This window comes from Pimephales promelas, chromosome 8 (genome assembly GCF_988280905.1).
Source record: "Pimephales promelas chromosome 8, fPimPro1.hap1.1, whole genome shotgun sequence".
NCBI classification, from domain to species: Eukaryota; Metazoa; Chordata; class Actinopteri; order Cypriniformes; family Leuciscidae; genus Pimephales; species Pimephales promelas.
In genome coordinates, this window is record NC_142776.1 from 8,220,088 (window position 1) to 8,246,519 (window position 26,432).

The 26,432-nt window shown below is 35.4% G+C and overlaps 1 protein-coding gene across 1 annotated transcript; it reads left to right on the forward strand.

The window, feature by feature from the left end:
• The first annotated feature begins 4,246 nt into the window (after positions 1-4,246).
• calcrlb (calcitonin receptor like receptor b) lies at positions 4,247-21,023 on the forward strand. The gene is made up of 13 exons (XM_039689496.2): positions 4,247-4,710; positions 9,390-9,488; positions 9,930-10,077; positions 11,931-12,044; positions 12,143-12,255; positions 14,292-14,383; positions 14,480-14,606; positions 14,699-14,852; positions 14,941-15,001; positions 17,809-17,875; positions 19,670-19,888; positions 20,506-20,547; positions 20,653-21,023. Exons 1-13 carry the CDS (start codon positions 4,594-4,596, stop codon positions 20,869-20,871), a joined length of 1,572 nt encoding a protein of 523 aa, XP_039545430.1. The 5' UTR covers positions 4,247-4,593; the 3' UTR covers positions 20,872-21,023.
• The last annotated feature ends 5,409 nt before the right edge of the window (positions 21,024-26,432 follow it).

Here is a 26,432-nt window from a genome sequence, read left to right on the forward strand (position 1 = left end):
GGCACACTCCATGCGAAAGCACCCTGGCCTGCCGCCAAACCCTCAGTTCGTTACAGACCTTTTGTTTCTACGAGCCAACAGTCCCTAGAACGACTGTCCATCAACACCGGCTGAGGGGCCACATACAAAGGGTGTGCAGTAATGGGGCTTTGGGCGGCCCTCCGACTGCATTGGCATCCATTGCCTCGAGTTGCTTGCAACATTGCGACCGTTGTGCTATGCTTCCCTCGCGTGTCACAACTCGCCCGCCACCTCCTCCTCGGAGTCAAAAGCTTCTGAGGTCGCTTTGTTACACTTTTCACTTCTGGAATCGAGCCGCTCACGAGCCTCATGACAGCCTATGGCCAAGGGAGAGAGGAATCTCTGTCCCCAGGCGGTCCAGCTATTTGGGACCACTTCGGAGCTGCACAGTTACATCTGTTGCCTCTCCAGACTTGTCCCTCCAGAGGGGAGCAAGGAAACTGAATCCGCCTTGCTCTTTAACCTTATCTCTGGTGCTACTGCACTGCAGAGACCTTCCTTGAGCCCTGCAGGCAGTGATTGCTCCAGTAGAGTTCCCCTTATTAGCCAAACCCTGTCGAGTTCCTCCATACCCTTCAGCAACAGACGTGGCGGTACGTCCAAACAAAGCCAGGCCTATCACTCGTATGGACTGGTGGAACCTGTGTGCTAAATGCGACTATAAACCATGAAGATATTATAAACATTGACTTTTGTGAAGCTGCTTTGTAACACTTCGTATTGGATGGGAAGACATTTTTTACAGTTAAATATGATAAAACTGAAATAATCAGAAATAATCAAATGATTAGGCCCATAAGCTCTTACTTCTGGGATTGCTAATCAGCTTGGTCCCTTCTCTTTTAATATGCACTACTTTGTTAAAACCCTTGGTGTAATTTTTGATCCCACATTGTCATTTGATAAGCAGATCAGTGCTGTGGTGAAAAGTAGTTTCTTCCAGTTAAGATCAATTGCGAGAATCAAGAGGATGCTTTCTAAGAATGACTTGGAAACTGTAATTTATGCTTTTATCATATCAAGGTTAGATTACTGTAATTCACTTTATCTGGGTTTGCCTAAATCATTTTTGGAACGTCTGAAATTGGTGCAAAATGCAGCAGCCAGATATTTGACTGGCACTAGAAAACATGCACATATTACTCCTGTACTTGCCTCCCTACACTGGCTACCGGTCAAGTTCCGTGTTGATTTTAAAATATTGCTTTTTGTTTGTAAAGCTCTACATGGATGTGCTCCCCGGTATATTTGTAATATCCTTACTCCACATACTACCTCTAGATCTCTTCGGTCATCAAATCCATTTCTCCTCTCAGTCCCTCGTTCACATCTTAAAACTAAATGTGACTAGGCATTTTCTGTGGCTGCTCCAAGGCTCTGGAATAGTCGCCCCTTTCACATAAGATCTTCCCCTTCTATTCTATGTTTAAATCCTCTTTGAAGACATTTTTTATTCTTTGTTTTAATTCTGTTTAAGGGTGTATAATTTTTAATACACAATATAATTTGTCCAATTGTTTTTTCAGATGTTTTAAGTATGTTCTTTATTTGTTGTAAAACACTGGTTTCAATGTTGTTTTAAACGGGCTTTATAAATTAATAAACTAGACTAAACTAAACTGTGAAAATTGTGAATTGTGAAAAGTGCTACACAAATCAATTTGATTAGACCTTTATGAGACATACTCTCATTCAGTATTCACAATTTCGTTCTTTCTAAACACTAATTTTAGAATGTTTTAAAGGCATTTTCCATTTACATAAAAAAGGGGGAAGTAAACATGCATTTGTGCAACCATGTTTATGGAGCCTTAGCCTTTATGGCTGACTGTTTAGCTCCCTCTAGTGATTCGTTTTCATTTTTATGTAAACCATTTGTAACGTTTTTTAAAACATTTGTAACTATGCTAAAAATTCACAAATAAATAAATAAATACCAAAAATGTGGATTTAATATTTAAATTCTGAAATATTATCCATTCACCTTCTTTGGAAAATGGCAGTCCAATATAACTCCATACTCCATACTATAACGTACAAACAGCTGCTTCACACACAAAATTATGAAGAAATGGCTTACTCATTGCAGATTGACATATTGGAACACAGCCGTGCCAGCAGAAGGTTGATTTGCATATCCTGTCCTATTGGGAAAACAAAGCCAGTATGGGTGTGCCCATCTGTCACTCAAGATGATTGACATTATCTTAATAAGCATTTTATGATGCACGAATTGAATAATCTTACATCTCCCCAGAGAACAATTGGAAAGATCAAGGGTAGACGCTCAACTGCTTCTCCAAGAGTGAACCAACCAACCTAAAATAAACAGTATATTAAGAAATACTACCTTCCATTTTATTTGCAAGCTAGTTATCTTTTTTCCATCCACCAAAGACACAAAAGCCTGGTTTCTCAGTAATTCAAGGTTTCTCATTTTGTGTGACAATTACTTCAATGGGGAACATACCTATTCATGTTAAAGGAAAGAACAAAATTAAAAGTGTGTATAGCCACACCTATTTCCAACCCAGGATTTAATACTTTATGAATATTTCATTGTAATAAATTAGAAGTACTTTACATTTTCCATATTTGTCATTTCCACAGTTTCCACAAATGAATTATAATCCCTCAATGTTCTAAAAGCCCTCATTAAAACGCTGACATTCATTTTCTCATCAAGACAGACATAAAGGGCAGATCACAGCAGGGCCAGCAAATGAGCAAAAGTAGTACAAGGACAATGAAGGCCTGGATCAGTGACATCACAGACTTACAAGTGGATCCGATTAAAAGCGAGACAACTTAGTTATTGAGGTCATTTTTCTATAGATGTCACTATTTAATTTCATGTTTTATTTTATGTATCTACCTAATCACCAACATAGTCATTCCCTATTCCTAATAAAGCAATCCTGCATTTGGACCAAGCCTGGAAATCACATCACTGAAGAGGTGATGATACACAGGGCAACTTTTTGAGCAATGTTGCAGGGCAATTTTGCAAGCGATTGTTGCTTGGGCACTTTCCCATTGAAAAAATTGGATAATCTGGATAATTTAGATTGGTCGTTTGGCCCTGTGTCCCGTTGACGGCAACATTGCCCAAAAAGATGTGCTGTGTAGCCTATCATCACCTTAAGGGTGCTACGGAAATTGAGTATTTTTGTCTCGCCCATTGCTATATATTTATTATCACTATCAATTATCATAATTTCGAGGGAGAATCCCGCATTTATATGCGGATGGGCCAATGTATTAAAGCTTGTAGGCCTTGTGGCTTCTGGTCAAGCATGAAAACCAAAAGTTTTATTCAAATTCTGAATATATTATAGGGCCTATAAATATATCACCTAGAAAGCAAACAAAGAGCACTTGATTTAAAATCACTAAAAAGCAGTCACACTCAATTCAACACAATTTCACAAAGTTCCGATTCCAATTTCACATAGCTAATGTCTACACATTGTAGTGAAATGTTTGCGAGCCTGCAGAACTTTTTTACAGAACAGTGTTTTAAAGCGATGAGTTGATTCTAACTTAAAAACCATTGCGTTAAGAAATCAAAATACATGTTAGTGGTGGTTGACTACATTATCAACGCTGCAAAGTGAGGCAATTCCACACTATTTTCAAGTCCATTCAGGCCTGAGCCTCATCATCACTGTCAGCAGCACTACACACCCCATTAGTCTTTGTCTAACCTCGTATGATGCTAGACTCACTTATAGGCTACCTTGCTAACTGCTAGAAGTTGCAGAGATACACCAGCCTTACCTCGATCCAACCAGTCACCATCCATCCTCGTCTTCTCATCTTAGCTTGTGCCTTGTAGGCCACGTGAGGGACACCTGCAGACAGTATACGATTCTTTACATTTATAACAAGTTAAATTGCATCAGTTATGGTCTATAATTTCTCGGGAAAATATTGGTCTTGTCAGCAGAACAATCCGTAAACTACATTGTTCAACTAGTAGCCCTGTGTCTACGCTAGCACTATATATCTCGCAGCCTGCCTCGCAGCAAGTCGGTGCTGCTTTGAATAAGGCTAGACAAATATTCGTTTGTTTGTTTGTTTGTTTGTTTGTTTTACACACATTTATGATCATTCTTTTGGGTATCAGTGCTCATGCGCAAAACACCAGGAGGCGCTATTATAGTAGGCTAGTTTATTTCCACAAATCGCATGCTTTAGCTCAATGCATTCAAATGCTACAAACATTAGCACAGGTGCTCCAGTATTGTTAATTTTAGCCTGTAGCCTGTTTTCTTTGATATTATAGATTATGTGATAAAAGATTCTGTGTATAAGCTTGGACTTTAGCCAATTTCACGATATTGCATTCTTACTTATCGTATTCATTCAATCATTTATATAATTTTATTTTTATTAAGACTTCTTTTATAGAGTTTTTTTTTTGTGTGTGTGAGTGTGTGTGAATATATTTGATATTTTCAGCGGGCTCACTCTGATCTCCATCCCATTGTATCCGCGAAGCCGGCGACGCGACAAAACTAGAACGCTCCCACTCGTTTGCAGAGTGAAACGGGACGCTCCGATGAGCTGATGTCACAGGAAACCCCTTACACACACTCCTTTGCTGCTTCAGGGGCCTCACTCATCATCGAGAACATCTCCCACTACACACTGCCACAGCGGACAACGGAGGACCGATCAAACAAGGTAACAGCGAGAATTTATTCATTTATTAATTAACACATGTCAACTTGTAAATTTCGGCTACTCTAACGACGCTTATTCTCTGTTCATGTTTACTAAATAAACTCAATGCGCACTTGCGCAAACTTTACTAGATCCTGATGTGCCATTGCTCAGAACTGAAATTTTATTTATATACTTATTTAAATTAATTATTTTAACTAGCCTAATTAAACTCGGGTTCTTGCTGTTAGCGTTATGAATCACTCTAATTTACATAATTTTTTATTTTTCCTGTTATTGAGTAAACTTTAAAGCTTGAAATGTTCAGGTAAAGCCTACCAGCTTTTTATTTTTTAGACGAAATTACCTTTTTATAGTCAAGACTGACAGTTTGGTAAATTATCTTAATTTCAGTGCATTCATTAGGCTAGTGTTCAGAGTGATTATTGACGATAACATTTAAACATTATACAACATTAAAACTGCCATTTTCAAAGTACTAGTTGGCCTATAGTGGCAGACTGATTTATTGGTTAAGCTGTCAAAATAATCAATAGCCTATTTAGCCATTTTAAGGTTATCATCAGCAGTGAGACAATTAACTGGCGACAGCTTTGTCCCTGTGTGTGTTTATCTAAATTGGGCAATTATTTGCTGCTATTAAACTATAATTGTCCGAATTACAGTCCTGGTGACCCCCTAAATGCCACCATAAATAAAAAAAAATAAAACCCTATTAGCTGGCCACTAATTAACTTTGATGTCTTTTAATTGAAAATTGAAAGCTGTGTTCTTCTGAATAATGAATATCTGGAACACTTAATTAAATCATAAATAAATATTGTGAACACAAGTTTTAAAGAACACCACTTTTGAGTAAAATCATAGTGTATTAACATATTTCATTGGACTTGTGTTGGGTTTTGACCATTCATATTATTTTGACTTATATTAAGATTTGATATGTGTTACATAAAAATGTTTACAGCTTACATTTTAAGGATTTTATTGTTTGTTATTATTATGTTAACGTGGAATGCGCAAATTAGTTTTATGGAAAAGCTTTTAAAAAAGGCTTGAGATTCCAGCTAAGTTGAAATTTCTTTAGAAATAACTGAATGACTTTAGTCAAATTATAACTATTTAATTTTAGCCAAAGTTAATATGCACGTACTGTAATCTCTGCTTAATTCCACTTTGTGCTGTGTCACTTTAAGATAAATCCAATCCATATAAGTGAAGAGTGGAAAAATTGTGTGTTAGATATTCATGGGTGTATCCTTAAAGGACATGAGTTAAATGAATTGTCATTGTGCTTCCTGATTGAAGGTCTGGAGGGTGGCTTTTTGTGAAGAGGCCCAGTAGAGAGAAAGTGAGGGAGGGAATCGAGGGTTTGGGTATGAGAGAGAGGGGTCTCTGGGAATCACACATCTATAAACCACTCCTTTAGCTTTACAGGAAGGTCAAAAAGTTATCATGTTTCAGCCCTCTGTTTTTTCACCAAGTTTTGGGGTCATCCAATCATCCAAAATGTCTAGGAAAACACTTCATTTTCACATTCCTAATGGAATGACGCATGATTTATGCCTATACTGCCAACACCTGAATGGTTCAAGATTTATAGCTGTTTTTCCTCTCTTAAAGTTTCATTAAGTAGTTTTATGGTCTGTTTTTGTATTTCTTTCATCATGTCACTGTATTTTTAATGTAGATGAACAGCGGTTTATTGTGAAAGAAAACGTCTAAGAGAATGTTCAGCCGATTAAGAAATGTTATTTATGAAGGCGCACTTAATAGATGCTGCTACTATTTCATAGTTCCAAAGACAGTCATCAGCCTTTTACATATGTTCATCTTGAGTTAACGAAGAAACCTCACTATAACTTCTACATTTCCTTCTGAGCTTTGCTTCTCAAAGTTTTCTGTGTAGAAAGACAGTCTTTTAATATGTGCAGCTGGCAAACAATATGTATATCAAGATTGTAGGTACAAAAAAACTGTCATGTCACATGTGAAATGACAAATTAATTTTGCGCAGTACACTCTAAAAAAAAAAGTTCCAAAAGTGTTTTTTTCACAGCAATGCCATTGAAGAACCATTTCAGGTCCCCCAAAGAACCTTTAAAGAACCATGTTTTTCTAGTATAAAGAACATTTTAATAATCTAAAGAATCCTTTTCCTCTACAAAGGACCATTTTGTACAATGGAAAGGTTCCATGGATGTTAAAGGTTCTTTAAGGAACCATTTATGTCAGTGTACAAATATGTAGTGCTCAATAAATGCCTGCCTGTTTATCTGGAATGAAGGACTGAGAGTGGATCTGTCAACGCTGTTGACCCAAAAACACTTAAATTCTAAATTCTTTAAATGTTAAATTGTTTAGACAAATATTTTCTGCACAAAGAACTGGCTGAACTAGAAACAATTGGACACACACTTAAGAATAGTGACCATGATGTTATGATTACAAATGACGCAACTGACTACTGTTTTCAAACAGGTTTCCCGAACACTAGGTGACTAGAGAAAGGTCCGGCCCCAAACTCATGCCATTGTTTGTGCCGACATTATGTTGAGCTGGCATGCAATGTTGAAAGTAGCACAATGTTTACTAGAGCTGTCAAACGATTAATCACGATTAATCACATCCAAAATAAAAGTTTGTGTTTACATAATATATGCAGGTGCATTGTGTATAATTATTTTATATATATAAATACACACACATGCTTGTATATATTTAAGAAATATTTTCATGTATATACTGTAGATAGGTTTATATATAATTATATTGTATATAAATAATATTTTTTTCTTAAATATACATGGATCTGTGTATATATATATATATACAGTATATATATATATATATATACAGTATATATATATATATATATATATATATATATATATACAAAATAATGATGTAAACACAAACTTTTATTTTGGATGCGATTAATCGTTTGACAGCCCTAATGTTTACACTCTTCAGTATCTGAGAGACATTCATTAGCTTGGAACTACAACAGTCTTGACTTGTGCGGTTTTCTGAATGAAGTAATCTACAGACTCCGATTTACTGATTCAGACGGAAAGTCTTAGTGATATTGATGTGAGTAATTTGTCATTACTCTCATTCTGGACAGAAAACAAGGCAAACAGTGTCCCACCAAAAATTTGGTGACTTCAGCCACAGTTAAAAATGTATGACAGGCAGTCACTACATTTAGATTGGATTACATCTAACCAAGTACATTTTAAACAAAACAAAAAGATGTTTGCTTTAAATGAAAAAAACAATATGTGGTTCAATTTTTTTATAGTGTATAACATTTGTATAGGTTGCCAAATTAATAGAACTTGTTCACAGTTCATGTGGTAACACTGCTTAGACACCTGTGTCAAATTGAGTTGGTTAAAAAGTGAACTTAGATCTGAGATCTTAGTGTAATTTGTTTGCAAGTGCCACTTGCTTTGATTTTTGTTTTTATTGCAGTGTATAATTCATGTATAATTCAAGTGTGGTTCAACTTTCTCCCTATTAAGAACTTATTTTCTCTTAATTATGTTGCATCATCTGATCGGCCATGTCAGGAACAAAAAACATATTAATTTAATTAGTGAAATGAAAATGAAAACAATATGATTTATTTATTAGTCAGTCCATAACAGAACATAAATCTAATGTGCGTCATAAACAGCAGAGGAATTCTTCCTCAATCAATGCAGTTTCTTGTAATTAAAACAGATAAAGCAACATGGACTCTATATGAATTCATATATTGGTATCCTTACAGTAGTGTGACAAAAAAAGTCAAGTTTTGCATCAAGAAATATTTTCTATCCAAATGGAAGTTATAAAAAAAAAAACACACGTACACGTTAATTCACTTTGTCTGGACTTCTGGGAAGCATATTCATTTTCAAGACTAAAGACAAATCCAAATGGATAATTCTCTACATATGAGTCTAGTCATGTGGTTTCGGGTCCTCATCCAAGCAGGAAATGTTTGGAGGCCGAACAAAAGAATCACATGACGTTTCAGCCTCTTGGCCATGGCCATACCGACAGGTATTAATTTAAAAAGGAAATAACAGCAGAATCAAGGCAGATGTTAAAGATGTTTTGGAATGCTGTGATAGTTCCACATGGAACACCATAAAAAGAATAAACCGGGGTTGTGTATAATCAGACTGTAGTCCAGGATGTCATCAAATATTAGCATGTAAAAATAGTAAATTCTGTTTGCCAGCAACTTTATTGTGGCTATAACAGATCTTCCTAAGCTTTGAAGCTGATTTATGATGTTATTTGTATCGTGCAAGCCAAAACAGCCATGGTGAACCGTGTAATGTATCTTTAATGATGCCGCCTTGCCTTTTGTGGTGATTATTGGCCTCCTGATGGACTGAACTTTCATGTAAAGCAGACTTTGATTTCGCCCCCCTTCTCCAACTTACAACAGTGCCATTACTGCACTCCTGGGAGCGGAAAGCTCCACAGTTCACCTCGCTTTAATGGCTTGTTTTCATGGAAAGGAGAATTTACTTGATGAAAATAACAAACAGAAATTCTTTTTGGAAATCTCTAATTCTATGTTATTTTGGCTCACCTTCTATACTCTTTGTTTGGTTAAGAAATAACCTAAATCCATCACTCTATTCTTTAGATGTTTAATGATCTCTGTTTGCTTTCAGCTGAAGCATTCAGATCATTTGGATACACAAAAGCCAAACAGTGAAACCATGTTTGGATGCTGGATTACCTCATTTCTCTTACTGTTGGCAACCTCTGAGGTATGTTTGTCATAAACATTATGTACAGGTTTATATCATTGTATAAGGGAACCCTCAAGTTGTTCTAAACTTGTATTAATTTACACAAAATGAGATATTTTGAAGAATATTGGTAGCCAAGCAGTTTCTAGTCCCCATTGGCTTCTATAGTATTTTATTTATTTTTTATTTTTTTTAATAAATATACTATGGATGTCCCTGGGGACCAGCAACGATTTGGCTCCCAACATTCTTCAAATTTTCTTTAATTATGTTCAAAAGAAGAAAGAACTTGAGGGTGAAGTAAATGATGACAACTTTTCATTATAATCCCTTTAAGTATAACAAAACAAAGGTATTCGAATCAGGAATATGCTAGAATTAAGGTTTATGTATCTGCCATTCTCTATTGTTTATTAGCTGTTGTCATTGTTGATCTCTTTTCTTTGTATTTTTTAACAGTTTTTCGTGGTGGTCCTCTCAGAGAACAACACTGGAGGTATGGCACAGAAGAGTCCCCATGATTTAGACTTCGCTCGCCACAATATTTTGACCGCCCAGTTTGAATGTTTTCAGAAGATTATGAAAGACACGAATCACAACAGAACAGGTGAGAAGTTCTTATTTTACAAAGATTCTTGACTATGCGCAATGGTTATAAACTATGCTCAGACATATCGTTTGCTGGATCTAGAACAATCTTTCAGTTAAGCCAATTTAACCTATTAAACAAGATGTTTGAAAGCGTTCATGCAGGTTTGGACCACCTAACAGTTTGGTTTTTATAATGATTTTTTTATCAAGAAGACTTTTGCCATTTTGTGTTCCAATTCCAGTGAAAAAGGGAGGTTTATTTTCTGCTCTGGGTCAATCTCTGACTTGGATGCTCGGAAGAACATATTAGGGGACCGAAACCGCATGATGTTTTGTCACATCATCCTGAAAATTACGGGAAAGCTCTTATGTCAAAGGATGATTGAATGGAAACGTTCTGTGGTTCATTGCGGTGTATGAGACACAAGTTACAGCTGAAGGATGACAGATTAAGCTTTACACAAGGGGAGGAGGATGTTCCATGACAGCTGGTTAAAGCTTTTTGGCAAGGACCCTGAAAACTGACGATATTTTTGGAATGGAAAGACCTTCCTAAAATATAATGGCACATACAGATTTTGGGTGTAAAAAAGGCACCTTGTCATTTTAGTCATTTTAGATAACACTTTATTTTACAGTGATTGTTACATGTTACACGTACTTACCATAGTAATAACAGTAAGTTATGGATAATTACATTATGATTATGATACAATTAATTATGCAACCAAGCCCTAATCCTACTCTAACCCTATAGTAAGTACATGTAGTTTATTAATATTTCTCAGTACTTAAATATATAATTATACTGTAACAATGACACCTTAAAATGTAGTGTAACCTCATTTTATCATCATTGTACTAAGCCAAAACAAATTATTAACCAATTATCTGTAAAATAGTTTTACTTTGTCATAAGTTTACAGTGTATCTTTTCTCTACACATTTTTTAACCTAATTTTAATACTTTTTTATAGTGCTTTTAGCTTAGTTTCACGTGAAAATGCAGATATGTGTAGATACTATAGACTATAGTATAGAATAGGACATGCCTATGTTAAATGACCATAGAGGCAGGCAGATTTTTATTTTTAAAGGCCAGTTATTTCATGGATCCAGGAAACTATATGCATCCTGATAAAGTTCCCTTGGGGTACTTTCCATAAGTTCATCTCTCAATGCAAATCAAACCAGCTAATAGGCCAACTGAAATAAAACCATGCCATTCTCTAGGTGTGGCTATTTTAATTCCAAAGGCCAAGGGAACTTTATCAGGATGAATAGTATGCTGAATCCATGAAATAACTGGCCTTTAAAAAAAAAATGTGCCTGTCAATATGGGAATTTAACATAGGGGTGTCCACCTGTATTTTAAGGAAAAACATTAATTTATTTACGCTACATTATTCATTCACAAAGAAAATTGGTGTCCTTAAAGGTTGGTTTTTTCCTCATATTTTTAATTAAGGCATTAAGATCCATTTCCAAAAGATGATTTTTTAATTCCTCTTTTTAGTCAACTTTAGCATGGGTTTATTAACTTAAGCTGAGCACTGTATATCCGAATGAATCAGCTTCTCAAACAATGTAGGGCGGGACTTGATTTTGTCCACTTGAAAATTATTGGATGGTTGTTGTTTGCTATAGCTGTGATGTCATGTGAGTTACCGGTTTTTCTGCTTTCACACCAGTAAACATATTATCAGAGAAGATGCAAGAATATCGCTGCAAGAGGGAGGGGAAGCTATTTTGATTAAAATATGATTATTCAATTTTGAATTCATGGTGACTTTGAGAGGTCTTAACCAATTCCACATGATTTATATTCCAACTATGAATTTATTAATAATGTAAATCACTCTATTGCAGATGGTTCAATGTGTAAACGGACTTGGGATGGGTGGATGTGCTGGGAGGATTTGGACGCAGGAGTCACTTCAGCCCAGCACTGTCCAGGCTACTATACTGACTTTGACGCCTCAGGTAAGACTTTTATTTTGCCATTGAGTTAAGTTTACTTATTATATATAAACCTTTTATTCAAAGCCTGACTAACTGATTAACAAATTGTTCTTTAACAGAAATGGCGACGAAGATATGTACTGATTCAGGCCATTGGTTCATTCACCCAGAGAGTAACAGAACATGGACAAATTACACAGACTGTATGCACAAGTCTAATGATCACAAAAGGGTGAGCTCTAATTTAGCTTTACACCGTGTCCTTGTCCATTCTGTCTTTATAATTCACACACTTCTGCTTTATATACACTGCCGGTCAAAAGTTTGGAATAATTCCATCTCTTATCCTCACCAAGGCTATGTAACAGTAAAAAAAGCAATATTGTGAATTATTATTATTAAAATATTTATATTTTCATATATTTTAGAAATGTAAATGATTGTGTTTGCAGGGAAAAGTCTGCTCTACCTGTTGATTATAATTTTGTTCTTTCTTTTATTTGTAACGCTTAAAAAGAGTCACTCCCTCATGTATGAGATGAGTGTGTTGCCTGTGTATCTGTCATTAAAAGTGTAGAATACACAGACTTGTCATTATGGGCTATATGCACGCATAAGTTCCGCATTTGACGCAAGGATGCTCGTCCATTTCCGGTTGTGGAGATTTAAGCGGAGGAGAACCTTTGAAACGAAACGTACATACGTTTAGATGTAATTTTATATATAGTTATGTTTATTTAATATAATTTTAAAAAGAAGCATAAACACAACGAGGGGTGTCTGTTTTATCTGTTTTTGTGACTAATGTTTCTTTATTATAACCATGGAGTATAAAATTCAATATAAATTCTCTGTATTGCATTGGACTCTACGATCGGCGGAAGTTATCGAGCATCCTTAATCCTTCACCGGAAATACCGCCGTGCATAGAGCCCATTATTCAACCTTTCGTATTCCATGGATATCCGTGTGAAGTGTTACAAGTCTTCAGACTTTTTGTGTGTTTTTCTATTTAGTCTATTTATTTATTTATTTAGCAAAACTGTCATATTTAAAAATTTATTCCTGTGATGTCAAAGCTGAATTTCCAGCTGCAATTACTCCAATCCTCAGTGTCACATGTCCCTTTTAGAAATCATTCTAATATGCTGATTTGCAGGGTTTTGTTTTTTTACTTTTTATTGCTGCTCAATTATTAATAATGGTTATTATTATCAAGTTTTTGCTGGTTAATATTTTTGTATAAACGCGTATGATGTTATCTGGAATAAAAATACATTTTAGGATAAGAATAAAAAGAAATGTTTCAACAAATCAGCATATGAGAATGATTTCTGAAGGATTGTGGAGTGATGATGCTGAAAGTTCACAGGAATAAATTACATTGCAAAATATAATAGAAAAGGAAGGAAATATGTTTGATCAAATAAATGCAGCCTTGGTGAGCTTAAAGGAGTAGTTCACTTTTAAAACAACTTTTGCTGATAATTTACTCGCCCCCATGTCATCCAAGATATCCATGTCATTCTTTCTTCAGTCGAAAAGAAATGAAGGTTTTTGATGAAAACATTCCAGCATTTTTCTCCATATAATGCACTTTACTGGTAACCAAACGGTTCAAGGTCCAAAAGACAGTTTCAGTGCAAACTGCAAACTGTTCAAAGGGCTTTAAACGATTCCAGATGATGAATAAGGGTCTTGTCAATCGAAACGATCGCTCATTTAAAAAAAAAAGATTACGTTTTATAAACTCAAATGGTCGCCTTGCTCTGTTCTGTGATGCGCGTTCGTGACTCTCCTGTTCGAACTCGTTTATCAAAATGAACAAATCTTTTTTCGTTTCATTTGGTTCATTCAACGAACGAAATGAATAAATTGAAAATTTGTTGATTTTGGATGAACGAGTTCGAACAGGAGAGTCACGAACACATCACAGAACAGAGCAAGGTGACCATTTGAGCTTATAAAACTTAAACTTTGTTGTTGTTGTTTTTTAATGAGCGATCGTTTCACTTGATAAGACCCTTATTCATTGTCTGGAATCGTTTAAAGCCCTTTGAACAGTTTGCAGTTTGTACTGAAACTGTCTTTTGGACCTTGAACTGTTTGGTTACCAGTAAAGTGCATTATATGGAGAAACATCCTGGAATGTTTTCATCAAAAACCTTAATATCTGGTTTGACTGGTAGTGTAATTGTTTTTTCTCTTACTCATGTTGAATGGTCAGTTTTTTATATATGACGTTTCTTTTTCTTTTTCTTTTTTTAGACAACATTTAATCTCTACTATTTGGCTTTGATCGGTCATGGATTGTCGCTGATATCTTTGTTTACTTCCCTGGGGATATTTTTCTATTTTAAGTAAGTCACATGGAAAAAGTCCTATTGCCGTATCATGAAAACATACCTTTCTTTTCACACAGTCTAATATAGTTCGCTGTTTTTTTTCCCACTCAGGAGCTTAAGTTGCCAAAGGATAACTCTACACAAGAACCTTTTCTTCTCCTTTGTGCTGAACTCGGTTATAACCATCATCTTTTTCACTTGTGTTGTAAACAACCAAGAATTAACCCAAGCCAATCCAGTAAGTGTACAAATAGAATAGTGGGCTTTCATGTCATGCACAATATGACCAGGAAGATCATTTTGTGTTTTAAAACATGCGTTTTCTCCCAGGTAAGCTGTAAAGTGTCTGTGTTTATCCATCATTATCTACTGGGCTGTAACTACTTCTGGATGTTGTGTGAAGGGATCTACTTGCACACCCTCATTGTGGTGGCAGTGTTTGCTGAGAAACAGCAACTCATGTGGTATTACCTTCTAGGATGGGGTATGTTTCTTTAGTCATCTTACCAAAATGCACCAAAATTAACTGGATTTCTGTTTGATGATTAACCTTATTAATAATTGTATTCCAGGCTTCCCGTTAATACCTGCACTTATACATGCAGTATCCCGAAGTTATTACTACAATGACAGGTGAGTTAAATCCAAAAGACATGACAAGAAATGTAATTCTGATCTTGCTTAATGATTCTGGTTACATAGTGATTCCATTAAAGGGCTAGTTCACCCAAAAATGAACATTAACATTTCTTTTGACGAAGCATCCCTCCTCCTTTATTAAGTGGTTGTAGTTATATACTGAGAAACAGTACTTTTTTGTATTACCATAATTTTTGAACTATATAGAATGTATATGTTATTTAAAGTAACTTAAATAGTATAAGTATGTCTATATATATATATATATATGAAGAGTTCAGATGCAAAAGCCTCTAAATGCCATTTGAAATTTTCTTCTTGAATGATGATTTTTATCAAGCTTGTATATTTAAGTTCAGTGATTTCACTTAAATGGCAATGATGATTACCTATTAATTGTTATTTAAGTGAAATTACTGAACTTAAATATACAAGTTTGATAAAAATCATCATTAAAGAAGAAAATTTAAAATGGCATTTAGAGGCTTTTGCATCTGAACTCTTCATATATATATATATATATATATATATATATATTAGAGCTGTCAGTTTAACGCGTTATTAACGGCGTTAAAGGGATAGTTCACTTTGAAATTAATTTTTGATGTGTTTTAGCTTACCTCAAGGGCATCCAAGATGTAGGAGTCTTTGTTTCCACAGTATTTTCAATTTTTATATTTTTAGGTCAAACCGTTCTTGTCTGTCAGTCATATAATGGAGGTCTATGGGGTCCACCTCAAAGAGCATGCAGAGATGTCCAGATTAAACATGATTTAATGACTCATAAATGTAAGTACACATTGATGGCCTACAACACGAAACGAGCAGTTTGTGTGAGAAAACGAACAGTATTTATATAGTTTTTACCTCTTGTAATCACAGTCACGTTCAAGTACTCTGAGGGCGCGGGCGCTATTGTCTGTCCTCGTTGCATTGATACACGTTGCATTGATATACATTGATAACCACTCGTTTTGTGTCTTAGGCCATCAATGTGTACTTACATTTACGAGTCATTAAATCATGTTTAATTTGGACTTCTCTGTGCATGCTCTTTGAGGTGGACCCCATAAACCTCCATTATATGACTGACAGACAAGAACGGTTTGACCTAAAAATATCAAAATTGAAAAAACTGTGGAAAAAAAGACACCAACATCTTGGATGCCCTTGAGGTAAGCTAAAACATATCAAAAAATAATTTCAAAGTGAACTATCCATTTAACGCAAACCCATTTTTTTTATCCCACGATTAATTATCACCTAGCAAACTTTGTAGTTTTTTTTTCACATGCTTTTGCAACAGGACCAATTCATTTCAATGGCTTGCGCCACACAAGGACGTTTTGTTGCTTCGCCGACTAAAGCGCAAGCGTATCTAGCTAGACCGGAAAACAAAACAACAGGCACTCTGCTGCACACACTTGATTGGGTTTGCGAGCTGACCAAATAGTAGGTTAATGTTACGTTTTGAGTGGATGACGAGTGCGAGATGCCGAAATGGATGCCAATACGATTCTGAATGGAAAGTTTACTTTTAAAAAGTTGCCAAATGGTTCTATTGATAAGACCAAAGTGATCTGTGAACACTGTGCTAACGTTGTTTTCAATGAAAAAATATTTGCACAAAACAAGCTAATCCACTTTTCCATGTTGATAAGAGCATTAAAATGAGGGAAAAAAATTATGGGACAAAAAGAAATCAAAAGACATTTAGAATAGATAAAATGTGCGATTAATCGTGCGTTAACTATGACATTAATGCGATTAATTGCGATTATATATTTTAATCATTTGACAGCACTAATATTTTTATAAAATCGTTAGTTCCAATCCTTGATTCTGATTGGTCAATATCTGTGCTTTATTCATGATAAAACACGGCTATGACCGCTTCACCCAACGGTTCTTTTTATCACTGTGCAACACTGCAGTTCCTAGTTGTTTTTATTTGAGCTTTCATGCATATTACACATTGGAACGTTGTTGCTGTTCATGGTCAGGGACTATTTTTTCTAGCGGAAGGAAGGCTTTTAGTGATTTTACTTCATGAAAATTGTACTAATACATATTTTTTTACTTTAATGTTTTTATTGTGCGGTAACGGTTTTATAAAATCAATAAGGTACTCGAGGCAAGTGCTGTATCGTGAATAAGTAAAGGCTGAAGGGGTTACTCTGCTTCACGTCCTGCCTAACAATGCCCTTCAGCCACTACTTACTCACAATACAGCACAGCCTCTCGTACCTTATTGCTTACATATACTAACGCTCAAAAGTTTGGAATAATTTCGATTTTTTTGGGTGTTTTTGAAATAAGTCTCTTGTGTTTACCAATGCTACTTTAATTTGATTAAAAAATAGTAATGTTGTGAAATAATATTACAATATAAAATAACTGTCATATTTAAAAATGTAATTTATTGCTGTCATAAAGCTGAATTTTCTAGACTTAAAAATAATATAAAATATAAAATAATATTACAATAATAAAATTCTAATATTATTGAAATAATATGAAATAATATTTAATAATAATATTACAATAATATTATTTTTGTAATATAATAATGAAATAATATTACAATATAAAATAATTGTCATATTTAAAAATGTAATTTATTCCTGTCATAAAGCTGAATTTTCTAGACTTCCCATCTTCTGTCAGGAATACGCTGACCAGGCAGAGGCTCTGTAGAACATCTTGTGAAATCATAGCAATGATGTCACTGAACATTTAATGAATTATTCATGCTTTCATTGGTTCTGCTTTCTGAACTTTTCTCACACTTTTGTCCCCAGCTGTTGGATAAGCTCGAACACTTATCTGCTCTACATTATTCATGGGCCCATCTGCGCAGCCCTGTTGGTAAGTCTGATTTCGTTTTATTCTCGCGTTCTTAATCTATTTTGTTTTCTCACACTTTATCTCTCTTGTTTATCTTCTACTCACCCTTTGGCAATGTGTGTGTATCTGCATGATCTTGTTTCAAAAAATCAACTTAAGCTCTGGCATTCAACCATTTTTAATCAAAGTGCCGTTTTCTCTTTTTGTTGTTTGTGTTGGGCTCAAATGTGATATACTATTATGCAGCTCATAAAAAGCTTGGACTGACTTCCGCAATTCTGGAACTGCCAGTTTTAAGCTGATTTTGTGTCATTATAAACCGTTATTGCTGTTTACAGGGCCATTTAGGCATTCAGAATGGTGCTTGATGGTGAATATAGACTGGGTCAATTACCTATTTTCTAACTATTTGGTCCACTACCAATCTTAAATACATATGGTTGGTAATTGACCTTTTATAAAACGTTTAGTTCCAATGCTTGATTCTGATTGGTCAATATCTGTGCTTTATTCATGATAAAACACGGCTATGACCGCTTCACCCAACGGTTCTATTTATCACTGCGCAACACTGCGGTTCCTATGTTGTTTATTTGCGCTTTCATGCATATTACGCATTGGAACGTTGTTGCTGTTCACGGTCAGGGACTATTTATTTTCTAGCGGAAGGAAGGCTTTTAGTGATTTTACTTCATGAAAGTTGTACTAATACATATTTTTTTTTACTTTAAAGGTCCCGTTCTTTGTGATCCCATGTTTCAAACTTTAGTTAGTGTGTAATGCTGTTAGAGTATAAATAATATCTGTAAAATTATAATACTCAAAGTTCAATGCCAAGCGGGATATTTTATTTAACAGAAGTAGCCTACATCGAATGGCCCATTTGGACTACATCCTTCTACTTCCTTCTTTAATGACGTCAGTAGGACAGTTTTTTGACTAACGTCCGCCCTCAACTTCTGATATCATCATCATTCCTTGAGATGAAATTGTCCTGAGAGACAAGCTCCGCCCCCTGTGCCAGCAGCAGCTAAAACAGCGCGTTTTTCTGAGCCCCAAAAAATGACAATTTAAACATGCTGTAAAAAATGATCTGTTTGGTATTTTGAGCTGAAACTTCACCTACACATTCTGGGGACATCAGAGACTTATCTTACATCTTGTGAAAAGGGGCGTAATATGGGAACTTTAATGTTTTTATTGTGCGGTAACCGGTTTATAAAAGCAATAAGGTACTCGAGGCAAGTGCTGTATAACGGCTGAAAGGGTTACTCCACTTACTCCAGCCGTTCCTTATTCACGATACAGCACCGCCTCTCATGCCTTATTGCTTACATAAACCGCTCGTTTTTAAATCTTCCGGGTCTACTTGACAATTATTATGACATCCGCTTCAAACATCACACCGCTCATGATAACTTGCGTACAATAAGTAAATCCACTTCACCAGCTAAATACTCTTCAACAGCAGTGCTATAGAAATATACAGAGCTACCACCATAAGTTCAAACACAACATTCTAAAGATGAATGCGCCTGTTTCTCTGGCACATAAGTCTTTATATCTTTTGGTCTTTATATGACAATTTACAGGTACTATGACAGACTATAAAATAATCCAAACTTTAGAATTCTGCTTTGAATCCATGTTAGAATGTTCAGTGTGGCCAAAATACTTTTTTTATTTTTTTAAACCTGGAAATTAATGAAAGTTTCGCATTTTGAAAAATATAAAATAGAGAAAACATGTAACGTACATTTAAGAAGAAATACCTTTATGCCTTTTAATGCTCTTTTCTCTACTTGTTGTCCTTAGGTTAACCTCTTCTTCCTTTTAAACATTGTGAGAGTGTTGATCACAAAGCTGAAGGTGACCCACCAGGCTGAATCCAGTCTGTACATGAGGGCCGTCAGGGCCACTTTAATTCTTGTACCTCTGCTGGGCATTCAGTATTTACTCCTGCCCTACAAACCCAACGGACGGCTCGCCTCCGAGATATTTCTGCACACAATGACCATACTTATGCATTACCAGGTAGGTGTTGTCGACAACAGGCAAGGGATCAAATATCAATTAATTCATTCAAAAATAAAAAATGTACATAAATTAATACATTCTCAAATTATTTTATTATATTAAAAATATACATTTAAAACTGTTTATTTAATTATTTTTTTGAATGTAGTTAAATGGTATAGAAAAATTACCAATCATTTTTTAAACTGACAAATAAATAGATATTTAAAACTTTGTTTAAATTGTTAGTTACATGTAACACATTATGGTTACACTTTAAGGTGCCCTTGTTACATTGTAATCATACAAAATAGGTTCTGAATGTGAATAAAGAAATGCAGATTTATAATTTATACATTTTAATGTATGAAAAGCTATTTAAATGTTACATATAAAATGATTTAACAGTTTATAACGTATTGGTGCCTTTAACTATGTTTTTATACATTAATTAATTTATCTAAATGCATTTGTTTCTATGTAAAAAGTGATACCTTTATCTTTTTATTTATTAATTAATATATGAATAATTATTCTGTTCATTTTATATTTAAGTGGAACACATACACATTGGTTTACACTAGAAATAATCTGTAATTTAGGATTATAAAATATTTCTTTTTTTCCCCCCACAGGGCCTTTTGGTTGCCACTATATTTTGTTTTTTCAACAGCGAGGTAAGCCGTTTTTTTACCCACCTACAATTTCAATGCAATGTTTCCTCAAAACATAAAGATATTTGGCATTATACTTAATATATTCCCTTTCTTTTGTTTGTTTAGGTGCAAGGTGTTTTGCGAAGGCACTGGAACCAGTACCGCATCCAGTTTGGCAGCACATTTGCGAACACAGACGCCCTGCGTTCCGCGTCCTACACGGCCTCCTCCATGACAGAAGTCCATAGATGTTACAGCATCGACAGCCACATGGAGACTCTAAATGGCAAGAGTTTTCACAATCTGGAGACCACCATTCTCCGATCAGACAACCTGTACATGTGAGAAACTCTTTGACTTCTGGGAGAACAGCCTCGTGGAGAGCACACCTTACTGAGATGTGTGCCTACTGGACAAATATCTGGACACTTTGGACTGTAGACCCCAAGGAGACTTTCCTTTTCCCCTACAGGCTTCGTTGATCTCCAGTTTGTGGATGGGAACTGGAGAAAATACTGTATTTTATTTGGAATATTAAAGTCACGTGAACATTTTCCGTGGTGATCCAGTGAAACACTATGGAGAACCTCACACACGGACAGTCTTTCTGATTTCTTTGATTGAAATGGAGGTGAAGTTGGATATTCTATGGGTGAAACCATGACCTGAAGAACATACCTTAATGAAGCTTTATTCTGTATGGCACTGTGTTGATTCATTGGATGATAGTTGTCACATACGTATATGGATCTATGGATTATTCTGGCTCAAAGAACCACTAGTAAAAGAACGGAATAAACAATGGAAGACACAAAATCACATGATGTGATTCCAGAAGACACTGATGACCTCGTCCTGCTCTTTTTGTTCATCCTGAACTTTGTTATCAGTTATGAGATTAATTTTATGGGAATTTTTAACCCACATACAGGGCAATATTGACAATATATTCTATATATGCAAAATGTTTTGTTGTCTCTTAGGAGTACTGAGTTTGAATATGTATATATATATAATATTTGATTAAAGAAACCAAAATGAAATAGAGTTACTGTCATTGTAAACATACAATTCCCTGCTAAAAGACCAGCGGATCTCTCGGATAGATTTGGATAATCCAGTCTGGACTAGCATGTCAATTCCTGCTGGCCTGACACGTCCTTTCAGCAGGGTTATCTTATTCACTTTTGATTCATCTAAACATCTTTCTTAATTTATCTGTAGTTCATATGAATCTTGGTGTAGGTGAGTCTTGTTTTTCAAGGCCAGGTTACATTAGCACATGTGGGTTTACAGTTTTTGGAGATCTACAAACGGATGAGGTCTCTTTGTGTCTCTATGTCTGGAACATACAGATGCGTTTGGCGCTTTTTCAACTGTTGTTTCTTAAAATATGTTATGTGCACTTGCTGGATAAATAAACATTCCTATTTTGATGTGTAAATGCATTTCTACATCTGTGTCTTATGCATGTTTGGTTGTACTTTGTGTATAGAAATATTGGAAAACATTACAATAAGGTCCCATTCATTAACATTAGCTATTGCATTAGTTAACATCAACTAAGAATGAGCAAAATATTTTTTCATCATTTATACAATTCATTGTTCATGTAAGTTCACAGTGCATAACTATTGTTAACCAATAAATTGTAATAAATGTCGAAATTAACATTAACTAAGATTAACAAATGCTTTAGACCAGCTTAACGCTATCAGAACTTTAGATAACGTTCTGGCAAAGTTGTCTCAAAGTTATGAACAAATGTTCCTCCAGTAAATGTTAATAGAATGCTTGTACAAAGTTATCTGGTCTTTAATAATGTTCTCAAAATGTTAGCAAAAAACATTACATTAGTCATGGAGCATTTTCCCCCCTGATGTTTTAGTTGCACTGTAAAAAAAATATTTTCATGGTTTGTAATCACAACATTTTTTCTTTTGTCATATCAACTTAATATAATTTAGAATTTACTTAAGATAATTTAGTAATTTCATTATTTTGAGTTTCTAGTGATTTAATTAATATCCTTCATTGTAGTTCAGATAACATGATATTTAGAGTTTCTGGTGATTAAATTAATCTCCTTCATTGTATTAACTCATTTTTTCCATTTCAATGAACTTAAAATTTTAAGGCAACCACTTATTTTTTTAAAGTTAAACCAACATTTTTTTACAGTGAGGACTTTTGTCTAACGTTTCAGATTGTCTTAATTGTTTTAGAATGTTCAGAGAAAATTCTAAAGTAACATTCCCATAATGTTTGACGAATGTTTTCTTAACGTTCGCATAACCCAGGAAAAAAAGTCGTACCACTTTTTTTTAAAACTGTGATCAGAGAACATTCAGAAATAGGTTTTTCATAACTTAATGGGAACATCATTTTGTTAGCTTATAAAAAATAAATCTTATTTGTAACGTGTTGCCAAAATATTTAAAGCTTCAGTAGGGCTTTACTTTCTTTTCAGACATTTAAAAAAGGTTCAGTTCAAGACTGTTTGTTTGAATCTGATTTTACAGTGGAACTGTCAAAAAACAGATGATATGATATTATTGATTAGTCATAATGACACCTGAAACATTTCAGATAAATCTAAATCTTTGATCACTGCTTTTAAAATAATATTGAAAACATTGTGTCACTGTTACGGTGTACTCTGATGAAAGTATTGTTCACTTTGAAATTAATTTTTGATATGTTTTAGCTTACCTCAAGGGCATCCAAGATGTAGGTGTCTTTTTTTCCACAGCATTTTCAATTTTGACATTTTTTGGTCAAACTGTTGTTGTCTGTCAGTCATATGGTCCCTCGGTTCACTTCAAAGAGCATGCACAGAGAAGTCAAAATTAAACATGATTTAATGACTCGTGAATGTACACATGGATGGCCTAAGACACGAAACAAGTGGTTTGTGTGAGAAAACTAACAGTATTTATATATTTTTTTTACCTCTTTGTTAACTGCCGTCGAACTGATCTGAATCAGATGTCCAACTGAACCGAACTGAACTGAACCGTCTCCAGACGTTACGCCGGAAGTGATCTTTCGCGCGTCTATGTCACGCATTGTTTACACAGAGATTTCGGAAATTTACCTTTCACTAAACATATTTAGATATGCGAGAAATTGCAATGGAAGACAATTTCGATATATTTCAATACTGACAGACAGCAACGGTTTGACCGAAAAATGTCAAAATTGAACATGCTGTGGAAACAAAGACACCTACTCTTGGATGCCCTTGAGGTAAGCTAAAACATATCAAAAATTAATTTCAAAGTGAACTATGTTCAGGTTTTAAACATCTTGGAATGATTTAGGCAATGATTTAAGATGTTTCAGGTATCCTGCTGAGCTGAATAGACCAGCTTTCGTCCACTGGTTGCTGTACTCAGTTACTACTGAATAGATTTCATGTCAGTCAGTCAGCTCTGTTCCTGTTTATTCTCCAACTTCCTATATAAAAAAGCATATTCATTTACATAAGAGTATTATGAAAAGCTGCTTTTTAATCGAAATGAACACATATGCCTCTACAAATGTGACAGATATTATTGAAGTAAATCTTTTATATTATAACAGTTTGTGCATTTCCCACTGGAATACTGTTTTTAAATGTGTTCTGTTAAAGGCAGCAGATTACTAAAGATACTGTTGGAGGTCACTCCACAAAGGGATATGTGACTGCTGCAACAGGATGTGTAACTTCCTCCCTAATACACACATACAAGCATGCACACACACTGTGGAAAAAAAGTTGCTGAAGTAAACAGTGTGCAGCTGACATGTGTCTGTGCCTCGGGGAACAGCACAGGAAGGAACCTCGGGTTTGGTGCTGCCACACACTATCGGGTCTCTATTCTCACTCACTTTCTCTCTAAATGTGTGTGTTATTCTGTAAAATCTGCAGTCATCAAAGTTTGTTTGCATTGGTTCCATATGCGGTGTAGGGGATAAGGGGCCCTCCCTTGTCATCAACTCTACTCTCCGCAGAGGAATTGCACGCATAACGACCCGAAGAAGCAAGTGCAGGCAATGGTGGGCCTCAAACCATTTGCAACCCAAGATAATAGTTAAAAATATGTTTTCAGTTGTTATCATCTTCAAAATTACAATGAAAACCCTGCTTAATATTGTGGAGCACCTTTACGCAAATGACCCAAGCAGACAAATAATTTATCCTTCTGTCTAAAAGAAGCAGTAGATTCTACGTAGAACTTTAAAGCATGTACAGAGCTGAAAGATTAACTCTCCCATCGATATTTGAGTGGGAAGAGGGTAGTTGAAAGGCAGCCAGATTAATAGACTCACAAATTGTGGTAAAAAGAGCTTGGGAAGAAAGGTTGCATTAGGTCAAAGAACGACACCTGACTGCTCCGGTAACCAGCGGCAGCGCAAGCATGAAGGTCATGCTAAAGGCTTTTTGGTCACTAAAGGCCAATTTATACTTCTGCATCGAGGGTACGCCGTACGGCATTGGATACGCACGTAGGCGACGCCGTTGTGAGCATTTATACTTCTGCGGAAAAACAGTTAATTTTTGTGAAATTACTAAAACTGAAAGGCAGAAATGAGAGAAGACGTCGGAGGAGATGGTACGTGTGGAAATGCATGAGAAGGTACGTGCGGAAATGCGTAGGAGCAAATGCGACCAAGCCGACCAATCACCGATCTTGCGGTCCGCGTCGTCGCGACGTGTACTTACATTTTTGAAGAGGTGCGCGTCAGGCTACGGCGAAGGGTATGTGAGCATTTATACTTCTGCGTTCAGGTCTTGGTTGCTCTGCAGTACTGCTCCGAAACGCTAGTTGGCGGCAGAGGGTTTTAATGTTCCACTGTGTTTAGATTCCTCGGTTACTACAAGCAATATGAGCAATAGCGACTGAAAGAGAGCTGATCAGGTTGGAGTTGGAACTTATTGAGGTGGAAAAACAAGGTGGATGGACAAGTCTTCTGTTGTTGGCATTTTATTAACGTGTGAATAAAAATGTTCTTTGAAGGTATCGTATATAATCGTATATCTCTAATCAAACTACAATAATGGCCGAACGTGGGGAGTTGAACTGACCGTGAACTCATCGACCTGGAGAGCGGGCGGGGTGTGACGCATCTCCTTTTTATTTAAAGGGGCCGCTTTGAAACGGGTCGCTCAAATACGCACATCAGAAAAGGGGCTTGTGGAGCTATAATAATGAGGAATTCAGACCCAAGCATTGCAGTTATGTTTTACATAGAGCACAACGGTATGATTTATATGTAAAAATGAATGATTTAAAAGCATGATATGTACCCTGTAATGGTAAAAAAAAAATGGTAATACTTTGCCATACTTTTTCATTGCTCATCATAATTTATGATAAAAAAAAACCCTTTTCTAGTCTTGACAAAACAGTTTGTCAGAAAGGACTGAGTTTTCCGTAGAACTGAGGTTTGGACAGACATTTATTAATTTGTTACAGCAGTAATGCATACAATTAAATTCAATGGAATTTATGTCATTTTTGGTATTAAACAAAATCTCACGGGAACTTCAATTTTTGTGACATCAACTTCAAATTTGGAACACAACTTGGTTAGATGTATGGCTTTGATTTTATAGTAAAAATATTTTGTAAAATATTCATTTTATAGGGCATTTCAGAATGTTTGTAAACAAGAGGCACCGTGATACTTCCGGGTGGCAGAACGCGAGCGGCTTCTATTGACTAACTGAAGAGATCCAGCCGGCAACTGAACAGTTACATATTTAAAATCATTGTTGGTGATCAAAGTTGAAACGATGGCGAAAACATGTTGTGTTTGGGGTTGCGCCACCAGATATACAGCAAAAGGTGTAGGTTTTTTATCGATTTCCTTCAGAAAAAAATTTAATCTATCCAGCGGAACCTGTGGGTGAGGACCAC

Coding starts and splice junctions, on each gene's coding strand:
- calcrlb (XM_039689496.2), top strand. CDS start 4,594: ATGTCACAGGAAACCCCTTACACACACTCCTTTGCTGCTTCAGGGGCC. Junction 10,078..11,930: donor CACGAATCACAACAGAACAG/GTGAGAAGTTCT, acceptor ACTCTATTGCAG/ATGGTTCAATGTGTAAACGG. Junction 15,002..17,808: donor AGTTATTACTACAATGACAG/GTGAGTTAAATC, acceptor TTTTGTCCCCAG/CTGTTGGATAAGCTCGAACA.